This window comes from Hyperoodon ampullatus (assembly GCF_949752795.1).
Source record: "Hyperoodon ampullatus genome assembly, chromosome: 14".
In the NCBI taxonomy this organism is placed as follows: Eukaryota; Metazoa; Chordata; class Mammalia; order Artiodactyla; family Ziphiidae; genus Hyperoodon; species Hyperoodon ampullatus.
Genome location: NC_136927.1, coordinates 2,229,430 through 2,248,102, shown reverse-complemented (window position 1 = coordinate 2,248,102; position 18,673 = coordinate 2,229,430). Strand labels below are relative to the sequence as shown.

The 18,673-nt window shown below is 40.8% G+C and overlaps 1 protein-coding gene across 3 annotated transcripts in view; it reads left to right on the top strand.

The window, feature by feature from the left end:
* GNA12 (G protein subunit alpha 12) overlaps positions 1-18,673 on the top strand; it is a gene marked incomplete at its 5' end in the record, with an annotated part of 108,112 nt that overhangs the window by 35,420 nt on the left and 54,019 nt on the right. For all 3 annotated transcript variants that reach the window (XM_079718821.1, XM_079718820.1, XM_079718819.1), the window contains one exon: positions 15,109-15,324. In XM_079718821.1, coding sequence (XP_079574947.1) covers positions 15,109-15,324 — 216 coding nt within the window. The remainder of the gene's footprint in view (positions 1-15,108; positions 15,325-18,673) is intronic.

Sequence of the window (18,673 nt, the reverse complement as noted above, 5' to 3'; positions counted from 1 at the left end):
TTTTCCCCTCTTACGCCTTCTCTTAAGGCCTCATTATTTCAAGGGATTTCTGTTTATATAGACACAAGTTGATGTTAACTCTCTCATCAAATTCAAGGCTCTCCTGATTTGGAAACTTCTGCTAAGAACTTGGGCTAAATGTTTTGAATTCTTCTTTATGCCTTGATGTCAAATGTTTGTTTGGAAGTGTTGACTGATCTACATTCTCTGATTGGAAGTGAGAGACTTTAGACGTCACACATGCTTGGGAAAGTCAAGCATTTTTATTAGTAATGGTTACTTTATTATTATCTTCTCCATTATTTTAATTAACTAATTTTATTTATCATTCATTATTTTATTAACTTATTTAGCTTATTACTTATTAATGTTATTAGTAGGACTTAGAGGGGAAAATGAATACTTATATAAAAGCTTATTTGAAATATAGAAGGCACATGTCTATTAATTTTCTATTTTTTTCCCCTAACTCTTTGTTGTCAGTATACACACACGCACGCATGCATGTACGCTTCATTTTCAGTTGCTAATTATTGTGATTTCTCATGGAGCTATGGTTTGAGAATGTGACAGGTTAAATATTACTGGAGGACAATTTTAGCAAAGCAAACAGGCCAATAAAAAAAAAAGAACTTGGGGAAAATTAAAGGAAAATGAAGAGTTGCCAAATATAAGTGTGTAAATTAGTACAGCCTTTCTGGAGAGCAGTTTAGTAATATTTATCAAACTCCTCAAAATATGTTCATACTCTGACCCAGCAGTTCCACTTCTAGGAATCTGTCACAGGAGAAGAGTCAGGTATGTGCAGATACGCCTGTACTGGGGAGTCCCTGACATGTGTTCACACTTCCCATGCACTGGAAACAATTCAGGTGTTCAGCAACGGGGCATCAGTTTAATTCTAGTACATCCCAGTGTTGGATTGCTATGCAGCAATTACAAACCTCTATGTTTTGAAATATTTAATGACATGGGGAAATGTTTGATATATTGCTTGAAGTGTTTTTAAAGATTTATAAAATGTTTATACACACAAAGAGAATTTATATACAGAATGATACAGATAACATTCTAAGATGTTAACAGAAGTTATTTCTAGTTAGTGATACTTTTGAGGATTTAATTATCTTTTTTATTCATTTCTGTGTTTCCTCTATTTTCTACACTAAAAATATTTTCGTAATCAGAAAGAAACAAGTTCCATTTTAAGAAATGTGCCCATAAGCAATGCTGTCCAACAGAAATGTAACATGAGCCACATCTATACTTTAGCCACATTAAGGAAGGTAAAAGAAACACAAAAATAATTTTAATAATATATTTTAATACCTTAAACTACCCAAAATGTTATAATTTCAACATGTAATCAATATTAAAAGATAAAATACATTTATCTTTTCATAGTCAGTCTCTGAAATCCAGTATGTATTTATTAACACATCTGAATTCAGACTGGCCACCTTCCACTGCTCACCAGACACAGGTGGCTGGGGACCTCTCTGTTGGACAGAGCGGCCACAGGCTCTTCTAATTCTGTGCCAAGATAATGTATATGAGGTTTTTTACTGTTTGGAGATTAAAGTAGAATCTGAACTTACTAAATTTCCTCTAATTTAGCCAGACGTGCAACATATCCCATACTTCTAGATTTAATTACTGCTTTAAAAAAAAAATTCTGGAGAATACCAGAAACACTGCGTCCATGGAAGGTCAATTCAGATGGTTCTAGCCTCAGTGCCTGCTGTCAACTGTGTGAAAAACAACGAATAGGGCAACTTCCACCTCCTGCCTCTTTCTTTGCTCCCTTATCTCCCCAGCCACACCTGTAGAGGAAGAGAATATAGATGAAAAAACACTAGCCTGAGAGTCACTGAATCACCCTCAGTGGTTGGGTGATTGAGCTTCCATTTTCTACTCTGTAAAATGGGCACAATACTACATACCTCGCATGGTCACAAAGATGAAGTGAGCTAATACACACACACACACACCCCCATCCATATATATCTCTCTGTATATCAGCATATCTGTCTAAACTGAAATTGGAATTCAGTGAAGCACTTACCTTTACTATTTACAGTTTATTCAGATATTTACCACTGTATTTTATTTTTTTAATTCTTGCTAAATTATTTCACAATGTGAGTCCCAACCTGAATTTTGAAAACCCTGAACTAGCACATTAAGCTGTGTTACCTGTTTGTAGTGTTTGCAGGAATTTTTTCCTCTTGGAATGTTACTTAGTATTTATTTATTCTCAAGTTTCTTTAATATTTTCTGTACATAACAGGAAGGCTTCACTTCCCCTCGTACCATAGTTTGTCTTTATAACGTTTAGTGAATCATTTAGTCAAGCAGCTTCCAGTGCTCACACACCTGGAAGAGTGGATGAGAGACAGGTTGGTTTGTTCGTGGCGCCAGGATATGACTTCACAAGCCTCCAGTCAGCTGGCTCTTGAGTTCTGAAATTGAGCGTGGATTTTCACATTCCAGTTTAGGAGATCTGAGGAATTCTGAACTGATGCGGAATTCCTTTCTTTTTTTTAAAAAACTTCTAGGAGAACCAACCTTTTCTAGGCAGCAAAAAAGAGCTAATGGTGCTTCTCCGTGCACTTCCTACACCTAGAATTTTTCTTGCACTTCCATCTATTTCCTGAAAATTTTGCCTTGGATTTCCCATTGTCCTGTTAAATTTAATTTGTCATAAACTCACCCAAATCTCACCCCTCCCGAGCCATCCCGCGCTCTCCGCTTTTAGATCTCCCTGTGCGTCACCTCCGTACGTGAGAGCCTCGGCGTCCCTTCTGAGCGCCCTCCCCACCTGCAGTTGCTCCTTCCCTGACCTTGTCCTGCTCCTTCCCAGAGCCTTGATTGCTCCCTGCTTCTTACAGAGTAAATTCCAGACTTCTTAGCTTGCCACAGTCTGGCTTTAACCTGCTCCTCTCACTGATATGTTGTTTCCGACTGTCCCAAGACCTTTCATCTACCCCTGACGGTGGTGTTCACCTCTGGCCTGTGCTTCCGATGCTCTGCCCCGCTCCTATGATAGTATTGGAAGCTCTCGGAGCAGGCGCCACATCGAGCACCTCTTTGGCCTTTCCCCCGTTCCCTGGCACTTTTCTCTGCCAGGCAGCCTTCAGTCTAGCTGCAGGGAGAGCTCTGTAGGTGGCTTTCCTGGAGAGGGGGCGTGGTGAGGGACCGTCTGTTCTATGAGAGCAATGCATTTGTTCCCAAAGCTCACAGGACGAGGAGGTGTAGTGGGGACAGGACCCTGGCCCGGGAGGCCATCCAGCTCTGTGTCGTAAAAATGATGGCGCTCTGGTGACTCGTTTGCTGCTTGCCACATCCCCTTCCTCGCTTTTTCTCCGACCTCTAAATTAGAAGGTAGCCTCCACTCCAGCCTCAGAGAGGAACTGAGAGGAGCCGTCTGCCTTTGCTTGCTGGACTCATTAACTTAAAGAAATGTATCCTGTTTACATTTCTGGCAGCATTTCTTTTATTTGGATGCTGACCAAAGGCAAACAACTCAGCCTAGTGGGTTTAAAAAAAAAACAAAAACAGAGCTTTCCAAGTACATATGCTGTTATCTAATTGGGTGAACATGCAAAACCTTAACATTTTCTTCTTGTAACTTTCATTCTGTAGAGAAAGCTCATTTGATCTACTAGCGTTTTACATCTTTCTTAGCTTTAGTATTTATTGTGGGACGATTTTAGTAAGGAATGATTAATCTAAAAAGATTTGGTTTGATTAGGGGCTAAACTAACAAAATCTATTTTGAAACGAGTTAAGAGGATTTGCAGTTTTTGGTCTTCATCCAGTAAAACCGAACACACACACACACACACACGCAAATCTACATCCCCAGCAGACAGGGAAGCTATTCTTTGACTAAAAGTTTAAATTGCTGGATTTATAAGTCGTCTTAAAAATGTGTTCTTTGAGCAGAAGCAAGAAGAACTACAATTCTGCCACCTGTGGAAGGAAAACCACATTCACAGAAAGATAGACAAAATGAAAAGGCAGAGGACTTTGTACCAGATGAAGGAACAAGATAAAACCCCAGAAAAACAACTAAATGAAGTGGAGATAGGCAACCTTCCAGAAAAAGAATTCACAATAACGATAGTGAAGATGATCCAGCACCTTGGAAAAAGAATGGAGACAAAGATCGAGAAGATGCAAGAAATGATTAACAAAAACCTAGAAGAACTAAAGAACAAACAAACAGATGAACAATACAATAACTGAAATGAAAAACACACTAGAAGGAATCAATAACAGAATAACTGAGGCAGAAGAACGGATAAGTGACCTGGAAGACTGAATGGTGGAATTCACTGCCACAGACAGAATAAAGAAAAAAGAATGAAAAAAAATGAAGACAGCCTAAGAGACCTTTGGGACAGCATTAAACGCAACAGCATTCTCATTATAGGGGTCCCAGAAGGAGAAGAGAAAAAGGACCTGAGAAAATATTTGAAGAGATTATAGTCGAAAACTTCCCTAACATGGGAAACGAAATAGCCACCCAAGTCCAGGAAGTGCAGAGAGTCCCAGGCAGGAGAAACCCAAGGATAAACACGCCAAGACACATAGTAATCAAATTGACAAAAATGAAAGAAAAAGAAAAATTATTGAAAGCACAAGGGAAAAACGACAAATAACATACAAGGAAATTCCCATAAGGTTGACAGTAGATTTCTCAGCAGAAACTACAAGCCAGAAGGGACTGGCACAATATATTTAAAGTGATGCAAGGGAAGAACATACAACCAAGATTACTCTAGCCAGCAAGGATCTCATTCAGATTTGACAGAGAAATCAAAAGCTTTACAGACAAGCAAAAGCTAAGAGAATTCAGCATCACCAAACCAGCTCTACAATAAATGCTAAAGGAACTTTTCTCAGTGGGAAACACAAGAGGAGAAAAGGACCTACAAAAACAAACACATAACAATTAAGAAAATGGTAATAGGAACATACATATCAATAATTACCTTAAACGTGAATGGATTAAATGTTCCAACCAGAAGACACAGGCTTGCTGAATGGATACAAAAACAAGACCCATATATATGCTGTCTACAAGAGACCCACTTCAGACCTAGGGACACATACAGACTGAAAGTGAGGGGATGGAAAAAAATACTCCATGCAAACGGAAATCAAAAGAAAGCTGGAGTAGCAATATTCATATCAGATAAAATAGACTTTAAAATAAAGAATGTTACAAGAGACAAGGAAGGACACTACGTAATGACCAAAGGATCAATCCAAGAAGAAGATATAACAATTATAAACATATATGCACTCAACATAGGAGCACATCAACACATAAGGCAACTGCTAGCAGCTATGAAAGAGAAAATCGACAGTAACACAATAATAGTGGGGGACTTTAGCACCTCACTTACACCAATGGACAGATCTTCCAGACAGAAAATTAATAAGGAAACACAAGCTTTAAATGACACAATAGACCAGATAGATTTAATTGATACTTATAGGACATTCCATCCCAAAACAGCAGATTACACTTTCATCTCAAGTGCACATGGAACATTCTCTTTGTGACATCTTTGGTCACAAATCAAGCCTCAGTAAATTTAAGAAAATTGAAATCATATCAAGCATCTTTTCTGACCACAATGCTATGAGATTAGAAATCAATTACAGGGAAAAAAACGTAAAAAACACAAACACACGGAGACTAAACAATGTGTTACTAAATAACCAAGAGATCACTAAATAAATCAAAGAGGAAATCAAAAAGTACCTGAGACAAATTACAACAGAAACACAACGATCCAAAACCTATGGGATGCAGCAAAAGCAGTTCTAAGAGGGAAGTTTATAGCAATACAAGCCTACCTCAAGAAACAAGAAAAGGGGCTTCCCTGGTGGCGCAGTAGTTGAGAGTCCGCCTGCCGATTGAGGGGACACGGGTTCGTGCCCCGGTCTGGGAAGATCCCACATGCCGTGGAGCGGCTAGGCCTGTGAGCCACGGCCGCTGAGCCTGCGCGTCCGGAGCCTGCGCGTCCAGAGCCTGTGCTCCGCAACGGGAGAGTCCACAACAGTTAGAGGCCTGCGTACCGAAAAAAAAAAAAGAAGAAGAAAAATCTCAAATAATCTAATCTTACACCTAAAGAAACTAGAGAAAGAAGAACAACAACAACAAAAAAAACCTATAAAGTTAGTAGAAGAAAAGAAATAATAAAGATCAGAGCAGAAATAGGTGAAAGAGAAACAAAACAATAGGAAAAATCAATAAAACTAAAAGCTGGTTCTTTGAGAAGATAAACAAAATTGATAAACATGTAGCCAAACTCATCAAGAAAAAGAGGGAGGGGCTTCCCTGGTGGCGCAGTGGTTGAGAGTCCGCCTGCCGATGCAGGGGATGCAGGTTTGTGCCCCAGTCCAGGAAGATCCCACATGCCGCAGAGTGGCTGGGCCCGTGAGGCATGGCCGCTGGACCTGCGCGTCCGGAGCCTGTGCTCCGCAATGGGAGAGGCCACAGCAGTGAGAGGCCTGCGTACTGCAAAAAAAAAAAAAAAAAAAAAGAGGGAGAGGACTCAAATCAATAAAATTAGAAATGAAAAAGGAGAAGTTACAATGGATACCGCAGAAATACAAAGCAGCATGAGAGATTACTACAAGCAACTATATGCCAATAAAATGGACAACCTGGTAGAAATGGACAAATTCTTAGAAAGGTGCAACCTTCCAAGACTGAACCACGAAGAAATAGAAGATATGAACAGACCAATCACAAATAATGAAATTGAAACAGTGATTAAAAATCTTCCAACAGGGCTTCCCTGGATGTGCAGTGGTTGAGAGTCCGCCTGCCGATGCAGGGGACGCAGGTTCGTGCCCCGGTCCAGGAAGATCCCACGTGCCACGGAGCAGCTGGGCCCGTGAGGCATGGCTGCTGAGCCTGTGCGTCCGGAGCCTGTGCTTCGCAACGGGAGAGGCCACAACAGTGAGAGGCCTGCATACCGCAAAAAAAAAAAAAAAAAATCTTCCAACAAACAGAAGTCCAGGACCAGATGGCTTCACAGGTGAATTCTATCACACATTTAGAGAAGAGCTAACACCCATCCTTCTCAAACTCTTCCAAAAAATTGCAGAGGAAGGAACACTCCCAAATTCATTCTATGAGAACACTATTGCCATGATACCAAAACCAGACAAAGATACTACAAAAAAAGAAAAATACAGACTAATATCACTGATGAATATAGATGCAAAAATCCTCAACAAAATACTAGCAAACAGAATCCAACAACACATTAAAAGGATCATACACCATGATGAAGTGGGATTTATCAGGGATGCAAGGATTCTTCTATATACACGAATCAATGTGATACACCATATTAACAAATTGAAGAATAAAACCCATATGATCATCTCAATAGATGCAGAAACAGCTTTTGACAAAATTCAACACCGATTTATGATAAAAACTCTCCAGAAAGTGGGCATAGAGGGAACCTACCTCAACATAATAAAGGCCATATACGACAAACCCACAGCAAACATCATTCTCAATGGTGAAAAACTGAAAGCATTTCCTCTAAGATCAGGAACAAGACAAGGATGTCCACTCTCACCACTATTATTCAACATAGTTTTGGAAGTCCTAGCCACAGCAATCAGAGAAGAAAAAGAAATAAAAGGAATACAAATTAGAAAAGAAGAAGTAAAAGTGTCACTGTTTGCAGATGACATGATACTATACATAGAGAATCCTAAAGATGCCACCAGAAAACTACTAGATCTAATCAATGAATTTGTTAACATTGCAGGATACAAAATTAATGCACAGAAATCTCTTGCATCCTATACACTAACAATGAAAGATCAGAAAGAGAAGTTAAGGAAACAATCCCATTCACCACTGCAACAAAAAGAATAAAATACCTAGGAATAAACCTACCTAAGGAGGTAAAAGACTTGTACTCATAACTCATGAAAGAAATCAAAGATGACACAAACAGGTGGAGAGATATACCATGTTCTTGGATTGGAAGAATCAATATTGTGAAAATGTCTATACTACCCAAAGCAATCTACAGATTCAGTGCAATCCCTATCAAATTACCAGTGGCATTTTTTACAGAACTAGAACAAAAAAATCTTAAAATTTGTACGGAGACACAAAAGATCCCAAATAGCCAAAGCAGTCTTGAGGGGGAAAAAATGGAGCTGGAGAAATCAGACTCCCTGACTTCAGACTATACTACAAAGCTACAGTAATCAAGACAGTATGGTACTGGCACAAAAACAGAAATATAGATCGATGGAACAGGATAGAAAGCCCAGAGATAACCCCATGCACCTATGGTCAACTAATCTATGACAGAGGAGGCAAGGATATACAGTGGAGAAAACACAGTCTCTTCAGTAAGTGGTGCTGGGAAAACTGAACAGCTACATGTAAAAGAAGGAAATTAGAACACTCCCTAACACCATACGCAAAAATAAACTCAAAAAGGATTAGAGACCTAAATGTAAGACCAGACACTATAAAATCTTAGAGGAAAACATAGGAAGAACACTCTTTGACATAAACCACAGCAAGATCTTTTTTGATCCACCTCCTAGAATAATGGAAATAAAAGCAAAAGTAAACAAATGGGACCTAATGAAACTTAAAAGTTTTTGCAAAGCAAAGGAAACTACAAACAAGACGAAAAGACAACCCTCAGAATGGGAGGAAATATTTGCAAACCTAAATAGACGTTTCTCCAAAGAAGACATACAGATGGCCAAGAAGCACATGAAAAGCTGCTCAACATCACTAATTATTAGAGAAATGCAAATCAAAACTACAATGAGGTATCACCTCAAACCAGTTAGAATGAGCATCATCAGAAAATCCACAAACAACAAATGCTGGAGAGGGTGTGGAGAAAAGGGAACCCTCATGCACTGTTGGTGGGAATGTAAATTGATACAGCCACTATGGAGAACAGTATGGAGGTTCCTTAAAAAACTAAAAATAGAATTACCATATGACCCAGCAATCCCACTGGGCATGTACCCAGAGAAAACCATAATTCAAAAAGACACATGCACCCCAGTGTTCATTGCAGCACTATTTACAATAGCCAGGTCATGGCAGCAACCTAAATGCCCATCAATAGATGAATGGATTAAGAAGATGTGGTACATATATACAATGGAATATTACTCAGCCATAAAAGGCATTAAAATTGGGTCATTTGTAGAGACGTGGATGGATCTGGAGACTGTCATACAGAGTGAAGTAAGTCAGAAGGAGAAAAATACCGTATATTAATGCATATATGTGGAACCTAGAAAAATAGTATAGATGAACCAGTTTGCAGGGCAGAAATAGAGACACAGATGTAGAGAACATACGTCTGGACACCAAGGGGGGAAAGTGGCAGTGGGGTGGAGGTGGTGGGATGAATTGGGAGATTAGGATTGACATATATACACTAATATGTATAAAATAGATAACTAATAAGAACCTACTGTATAAAAAAATAAAATTCAAAAAAATGTGTTCTTTGAACAGTTCAAAGTGTTACATAGTATTGAGATGAAGTCATCAATCTGCTTAACACTTTAACTGTTTATATTTGGGCAACTGAATAAAAGTGTATGGTTATTGAAAAAATTAATACTTCAGTAACACTGTTACCGAAAGAAGAGCTTTTTAAATAGCCATTACTGAGACTTCAGTAAATTGTTTTCTGCCTTAGTTGTTTTTTCTTTTGAGTATATATGGATTTTAGAATTGTCCTGGCCTTTGTGTTTTAGGAAATTGGTTTTTTATTGGAAAAGGATGGGGCAAGATGTTTTATTATTCTGTTATGCCTGCTGTATTTGTATTTTTTAAGACTTAGCAACTCTATATCATGACGGGGATATATATAACTATCATTTCTGCAAAATACAGCGAATGTAACATTTCCAAAGACCTTAAGCTCCCACTAAAGAGGAGGAAAAAGTGGACTCAGATTTTAAGCAGATGTCCCAGAGTAGAAAAGTTCCATAGAGCTCAGCTTTGTGATTCAGAACAAAGTTAACAGAATAGTTCTTGACTAGAATAATGTAAAATAAGGGCAAAAGAGGAGATGTCTTTTTTTCTTGATGCCCTTTCCCTCCAAATGAAGTGAGGAAGATATAGAAAATGGACTATAGCTCACTGGTAGAATTCAAAGTTGGTCAGCAGTTTTGCCAATTTCCCTGAATTTCTAAAAGGAGAAATAAGGAGCCTTTTCTTCGTGTTTGGGTGAAGTTAATTTGGACCAGTTCCAGCTTGCCTGGGTGGCAGTGTGCAGTGGGAACACAGGCTGCTTTTGGATACACCGGGCTTTTTTAAGCCAAACCTATGTTCACCCCAGTAATTAGGGCAGGCCTGGTCTGTGCAGCATTGAAAGCAGTCTTGGTAAACGACGGCTCGGGCTTCTAAAGGCCTGTTTGGTTCCCTGCCTTTGCCGCCAACATCGATTCCCGAGGGAGTAGAGGCTCGCTTTAACCCGTGAGTGAGGCTGTGTGTGCTCCTTGGGAAGTAAACTTTTTAACTCGTAAACAGAGCACGGGAAAGATAGCTCTTGTGTCAGGTCGGAGGTGCTGCATTTGAGTCGTGCGGGCAGGGCCATCATGAATGGTAGGTGTGTTGGCTGCCTGACTCGGGGGCAGGTGGGGCTGAAGTCCTGACCCAGCTTCTTGCCGAGCTGGCGGGAACCTTCCTCTGATTCACACAAAGGTGCTGTGACCCTTTGCCTAGAAGCTCACCAGAGAAATCGCTTCTCCCTTCTCTGTGCTCAGATGCTTGCTGTTGCGTGTAATGTGGAGAATGTGAAGCATCTTTGTCTCCATGGTTCTGGAACATTTTCACTATTGTCCTCTGGGGCGGGGGGAGTCGGGGTGATGTCGCCAGAGAGAGTGCAGGAATGGGTGGAGGAGGGGGCAGGGAGGAAGGAGAGCTGAGGATTTCAGTCCTGTTTCCCCTCTGGGTAGGTTCTGACCCACTGTTGCCACTTGTTGAAATTATTCGGCGCTTAGGGTTTTCTGAGCCTCACCTCTTCCTACCAGTCTCTCTTCCTTTGGCCTCTAGTAACCTTCCCTTTCCACACCATGTAATTGGAACATATATCGCTGTAATTGCTAGTTAACTTTTTTTTTTTTACTTTTATTTTGAAATAATTACAGGTTCACAGGAAATTTTCCCTAGTGGTTACATTTTATGTATCTATAGTGCAATATCAAAACTAGGAGACTGACATTGGTACAATGTATGTGTGGGATTCTGAGACTTACTGTCACCTGTGTAGTTTTGTGTAACCAGCGCTGCTTATCAAGATACAGAACTGCCCCATCGCCACAGAGATCCCCCTCCCCTCTTTAGTCACACTCACCCTCTTTCCTCTACCAGCCCTAATCCCTAGCAGCCACTAATTTTGTTTTCCACGCCTATGATTTTTTCACTTCAAGAATATTATATAAATGGAATCACATAGTATGTGACCTTCGAGATCCATCTAAGTTGTGTGCTTTAGTAGTTCATTCCTTTTCGTTGCTGAATAGTATTCCATGATACAGAGGTACCACAGTTGAACCGTTTGTTTATTGAAGTACATCTGGGTTGTTTCTAGTTTGTGGCCATTGTGAATAAAGCTGCTGTGAACATTCTTGCACAGGTTTTTGTGTGGACATAAATTTTCATTTCTCTGGGATAAATGCCCAGGAGTGAGGTTGCTGGGTTGTATGTTAAGCGTATGCTGAATTTTTTTAAGAAACTGAAAAACGATTTTCTAGAGTGGTTGTCCCATTTTACATCTGCACCAGCAGTGTATTAGAGATCACATATCTCTGCATTTGGTGTTGTCACTGCTTTTTATTCTAGCTGTTTTAATAGACGTGTAGTGAGTCTCATCAAAGCCTTAGTCTGGAGCTTCCCTGCTGGCACAGTGGTTGAGAGTCCGCCCGCCGATGCAGGGGACACGGGTTCGTGCCCCGGTCTGGGAAGATCCCACATGCCGCGGAGCGGCTGGGCCCGTGAGCCATGGCCACTGAACCTGTGCGTCCAGAACCTGTGCTCCGCAACAGGAGAGGCCACAACAGTGAGAGGCCCGCGCACAGCAAAAAAAAAAAAAAGTCTTAGTCTGCTTTTCCCAGATGGCCAGTGAACTTGGACATCCTGTTTTTCATCTACTTACTTGCTGTGTGTGTGCTCTCTGGTGAAACAACTCTTCATGTCTTTGTCCACTTTCCAACTGGATTGTTTGTTTTTTTAACTATTGAGTTTTGAGCATTCTTTGTATATTCTAAATATGAATCCTTTGTCAGATATGTGGTTGGCAGATATTTTCTACCAGTCGCTAGCTTGTCTTTTCATTTTCTTAAGAGAGTCTTTGGTAGAGCAAAAGCTTTAATTTTGATGAAGTCCAGTTTATCAATGTTTTTCTTTTATGAACCATGCATTTTGTGTCATGTCTAAGGACTGTTCGCCAAGTTGTAGGTCCTGAAGTTTTTCTCCTATGCTATAGTTTTACGTTTTGAGTCAATTTTGTATAAGGTGTGAGGTTTAGGCTAAGGTTTTGTTTTTTTTTTTTTTCCTTTGCTTATGGACATCCAATTCCCCAACATCATTTATTGAAAAGGCTACTCTTTATTTAATTGCTTTTGGATCTTCAAAAAAATCAATTGACCATACTTATGTGGGACCATCTCTGGGTTTTCTGTTATGTTCCATTGATCTATGTGTCTAGTCCTTCACCAATACTGCATAGTCTTGCTTACTGTAGCGATGTAATAAATCTGGAAATTGGATTCCTCCCCCTTAATTTTTCTTTTTCACAGTTGTTTTAGTTAATCTAGTGCCTTTCCATATAAATTTTAGAATAGTTGTATCTATACCCATAAAAGATTTTGCTTGGATTTTATAGAAATTGTTAGGCCTGTATATCAATTTGGCTGAATTGATATCATTATTATGTTGACGCTTCCAATCCATGAACATGGTATGTCCCTCCATTTATTAGATCTTTGATTTCTTTCATCAACACATTTCTTTCATCAACACATTTTATAGTTTTCAGCATACAAGTCCTGTACATGTTTTGTTAGATTTATACCTAAGTGTTTCATTTTTGTGTGATTATTAATAGTATTGCATTTTAAATTTCAATTTCCATATGTTAATTGCTAGTATATAGAAAGACAGGTGACTTTTGTAGGTTGATTTTTATATCCTACATCCTATATCCTTGCTGAATTACCTTGAATTCTAGGAGTTTCTTTGGTATATTCCTTTGGATTTTCTACATAGACCATCATTTCATCTGTAAGTAGGCTTAGTTTTATTTTTTTTCTCTCTAATCCATGTACCTTATATTTCTTTCCTTCACCTTACCACACTGGCTAGAACCATGCTGAATAGCAGTGATAAAAGTGGGCATCCTTGTCTTGTTCTCATTCTTAGAGGGAAGCGTTCAGTCTTTCACCATTGATTTTGATGTTAGCTGTAGAGTTTTTGCCAATGTTCTTTATGAAGTTAAAGAAGTTCTCTATTCCTAGTTCTCTGAGAGTTTTTATTATTAGTGGGTGTTAATTTTTTAAATCCACATATCTGTCTCCCTAGCCAGACTCTGAGTGTCCAGAGCTCGGACATTGCTTCATAAGCATTTTGTTTTCCCACAGTGCCTATCTCAGGGCTTTGCCCCAGGGAAGCATTAAACAAGTTTGTGGATCAGAAGGACTGGCCATGGTCACCAGTGGCAGATGGGCCTGGACCCTGAGGAGGGAGCTCACAGGAACATCTCTAACCAGGCAGTCCAGGTCCCTGGGTCTGGAGGGGAGACTGTAGCTAGTTTCTGGTCACCATTACCACTCACCTTGGTGGTTCAAGGCAGGTGCTACAGCAGAGGCAGGCAGCACGGACTCATCTCCTTTGCCCTGGTTTGGGGTAAACCATCAAGCTGCACACTGTCAGTGGGGGATTGTATGTTATGTGACTTACACTCCAACAAGGCTGTTCTTTGTTTTAAAAAAAGTAAGTGCCAGCTGGGCAGTGATGTCCTGCCGTTCTCTGTGCTAAGGGACAAGGTACTGCTGTCCATCGTTCCAGGTCCCCCAGCCACTCGGAGCCAGCCAAGGCCTTTCCAGGTAGGGAGGGACCCTTCTGCTCTGGCTCATCCAGTACTGATGCTGCCGGGGAGTATTCAGGGGGTCCAGTCAGAAGAACTTAGAAACTTCCTTAGATGCTGTGTTGCTAACTTTGAAGTACTAACCTGAGAAAGATGGAATAGACCTACTTCCTTCCTGCCCAGAGAGGCAGTTTTCACCACGACAGTATTTTCCACAATTTGGCCACTTTCCCTAATACTATTTTAGTTTAGGCTGTTTCTCTGTCCCCTTGGCCCTGTCAGTGAGGTAAGGAAAAGGCAGAAAATCCTAACTTTATTTATTTTATTTTATTTTTTACATCTTTATTGGAGTATAATTGCTTCTAACTTTATTTTTAACAGTGAGGAAATAAGCAAATCAATGAAAAATAGTTTCTCATCATCGCAAATCTAGAGCGTGATCCCCCAGCTCCTGTTTTCAATGGGCGGGCCACTTGACTTGTGTCCACTTCGGTCTGTTCCCGTCTGGTGACTGCCTGTGTGTTTACATTCCCCACTCCTTTTAAGTTGGGATGAGCATTGCATCCTCTGGTGTTGAGGAGCTGCCAGATGTCAGTGATGATGACAGCTGTAGTACTACAGTTGTAGTTGTCTTAAAACACTGTCTCTTTCACTGACGTGGTTCACGCTTCATTTTCAAATGTCACTTTGCTGAGTTTGTTGCCGCTTCCTCCCCATTCAATTTTCTGCCTTCCGGGACCTTTTCAAATGAGTGACAGCAAAGGGCAGGCCTGTAATGTGATCTGTGTGTCTGTCTGTCTTAATACAGTTACATTCCTGGGAGCAAGACATTCATGCCAGGACAAACCAAGAGACAAGTCCTGGTTGCAGCTTGTGAGTTTCCTGCTGTATGACGATTAATGCCCACGTCGAGGTTCTCTGCTGTGATTTAGCCTTTGCAGCACAATGAAATCCTTTGATTTCTTTTCTTTCCTAGGGCTCAAGGGTTCTGGTTGATGCACGAGACAAGCTTGGTATTCCTTGGCAGTATTCTGAAAATGAGAAGCACGGGATGTTCCTCATGGCTTTTGAGAACAAAGCAGGGCTGCCCGTGGAGCCTGCCACCTTTCAGCTGTACGTACCTGCTCTGAGCGCGCTCTGGAGGGATTCGGGCATCAGGGAAGCTTTCAGCCGGAGGAGCGAGTTTCAGCTGGTGAGTGAGCCCTCTGTCTGGACTACACGACTGTGTTCTTGACCTTTGGTAGAATTTCCTTTAAAAACTGTAAAAGTACAGGCAAGCTATAAATTGCTCTAAACCCTGATATTTAAGAACAGAAACACATAACAGAGGCTAATTGAGCTATCTAAATGGTTTGAGAGGAACAAAATTAATTAACTCAGGCTAGATAAATGTTTCTGTCCAAGGAACATGAAGGATTCATAAAATAGTCAAGATTGGTGTAACTCAAGGAACTCACATTTTCTAGATCTTGTTCATAGTAGGAAATTAATGTGTCCTTAAGAGAACTTTCCAACTGTGAAGTATGGGTCCTGCCTGGCAAATCATGAATGTTTTCAGATCTATGCCTGGGAAGCTAATCTGAACCCTTCCAAGTTGTTCCCTTAGGATTCTTTCCTTTTATTTTAAGGTCTGAAAGTTTCACAAAACCTCGTCATCTTTGTCACTTAGCTTCATTTAGGATGAGTCTTAAAACAGAAAATTTGGGGTGTTTAGCCTATTTGCATTCTGGTTTTTTCCTAAGTATCCTTCAACATTAACTGCATATGAAGATGAGTATCATATTTCTCCTATAACTAGAATAGATGTGCCCGGCTGATATAAATGCACCCCCTGGGGGGTATCCAGAAATTGCACTGACCTTCACATCCCTTTGCCCCTGAGAAACAGGTTCCCAAGTTTTAAGTCACCGGTCCCTTGCCTTTCTTTATGGTGTTGCCATACTATGTATTTATTTTTTAAAAAGAGTCTTGAGTTTTCCCTGTTTTCAAACTTTACGTAAATGGTTTCATCCTGTATGTATTCTTCCGTGACTTGCACTTTTCACCCAGTATTTTGAAATTTATTCATGCAGTGCATGTGGCTGTGGTCCTTTCATGTTCGCTGCTGTCTGCTATCCTATTGTGTGGACGTATTCGGATGCATCCGTTCTCTCGTGCATATACTTTGGAACCGTTTTCCATGTTTTGCTATTACAAACAAATCTGCTGCGCTCTCTCCCGTGCGCCCCAGATGCACGTGTTCAGGGGTCTCCAGGACATCTACCAAGGAGGGGAATTGGCCAGTTGTAGGGCATATATGCCTCCAAATAGACAAGATAGGTCACGTTATTTTCCAAAGTGATTATACAGTTGTGCTTCTGCCAGCAATTTTTAAGAATCTCCTTTTAGCCGAAGGAGCCAAGGTATGCTATATTTTTATAGTATCTCCTTAGGGTTTAATTGACGTTTCCCAGACTTATTGGCTGTATGTGTTTCCTCTTCTGGGAAATGCCTATTCATGTCTTTTGCCAGTTTTTTCTAATGAGTTATGTGTACTTTTCTCATTTATTTGCGGGCTTCTGCACAGTCTGCCTGATAATCCTCTCAGTTCACCTTCCTTGTACTCTTCACCTGATCTCCCCTGATGCTCACGTCTTACACAATCGTAGCACACTCGTCAAAAGCGGGAAACGGTTGTTGGTACGGTACTGTTAATTAACCCACAGACCTCATTCAGGTTTAACCGCTTTTCCTCTAAAAGCCCTTCTTACAAGGCAGGATCGGGCTCGGGACCCCACCCTGCATTTAGTCCTTGTTTCTCCTGAGTCTGCTGTCAGTGACAGCCCCTCGGTCTCTCCTGGGTTTTCATGACCTTGACACATTGAAAGAGCACCAGTCAGTCATTTTGTAGAATGTCCCTATTTGGGTTTGTCTGGTGTTTTCTCATCATTAGAATGAGATGATGCGTTTTTTGGCAAGAAGACCACTGAAGTGATGTGTCTGCTCAGAGCATCCTGTCAGGGGTACATGCTCCCGATATGTCCAGTTCCTGGCGATATGAGCCTTGATTACTCGGTTAACAGGGTGTTTGCCAGGTTTCTCCACTATAAAGTTACTACTGTTCTCTGTAACATAAATATTTGGGGGAGATAGTTTGCAACTATGCAAATATCCTGTTTCTCTTCAAGCTTCTGCCCACTAATTTTACTGTCCATCGGTGTATCTGAAGGATGACATTTTTAGAACTCTTTCATTTTCACATTCATTCTCAAGTTAAGTTTAAAAATTAAAGTGAAAGAGTCAGATGAACTAGAAGACAGAGTTGCCATAGAAAGGAAATTTTAATCTTCTAAAGAGCAGGAACATCAGAAACAGCGAGGGAATACACAATATCTAAGTGTGAAATTGGGGTTTAAGTCTTCCCTTCCCCCTCCGCCCCAATAAACTCACATGGTCTGGGGAAGAAGATTCTACTCTCTTCAGAGCTTGGATGGAAATTGCTGTTATCAATCGAGAATTTACCAAAGAAGGAAATATAAACGTCCTGAGCTGAATATTTGCAAGTAGTGTTTAACAGCGTGGTGGGATGGTTTTGTGAGACTTGTGCGTTCGCCGTCCTCGGTGGGGCGCAGTGTTTTGGAGCAGGGAGGGCCCTCCTGGCTGGTACACGGAGCCGTTGGCTCGCTACACATGGGGAAATAAGCCCAAAGTTCGTAGCTTCCCAAAGCCCTATCTTTTTTTTTTTTTTTTAAACCGTGACATACAGGAATCTTTGTTCCCTGACGAGGCATTGCACCCGTGCCCCCTACAGTGGAATCGCAGAGTCTTAACCACTGGACCACCAGAGAAGTCCCCAGGGCCCTGTCTTCTTAGCAGTCACTATGAGGAACTCGGGCCTAAAAGGCCAGTCTGCTTATTTCTTTCTATAGTCACTTATTAGTTAAGCATTTATGGGGCACCTACTATGTGCGAGGCACTGTGCAGTATGCTGGGGACATGGCAGGGAATAAGACCAAAAATGAGCCTGTCTCCAGAGAGCCTTTGCTCTGGACCTGAACCTGGCGAGTGATTAGGGGGAGGTTGGCTCCAGGTGGGTCCATCATCCCATCGTTTTGATCTTATGCTTCAAACAGCCCGACTTTGTGAGGGTGTGGTTACCTGACAAGTGTTCACATGTTGTGTGCTTTTGAACTGCGACGACCGAAAGCAAATATGGAGCTGCTGATTTTGTTTATTGGAGGGTAGGTATGTGAGTGTCTGTTATTCTGATGTTTCATACTTTTCTATATTTTTATTTTAAAAATTATAGAGCATCTTGTTAACTCGATGGACAATAGGCCCTTAATAGTCTTTATGTCAAGATAGACAGTTGCAACCTAAGCGTCTTAACACAGTGTGGTCAGTTTTCTCTTCAGATCGTTTGCTTAGTGTCAGAAACCTTTCCAGGGTGATGTCTCAGCAACTAGTTTTGTTACCTTTCTTCCCTCCCCGGGTGACGGAACTCTTAGAGCCTTTGACAGTCTCTCAGTGGAGACCCAGCCGCCGTGAGACGTGCTGTCAGC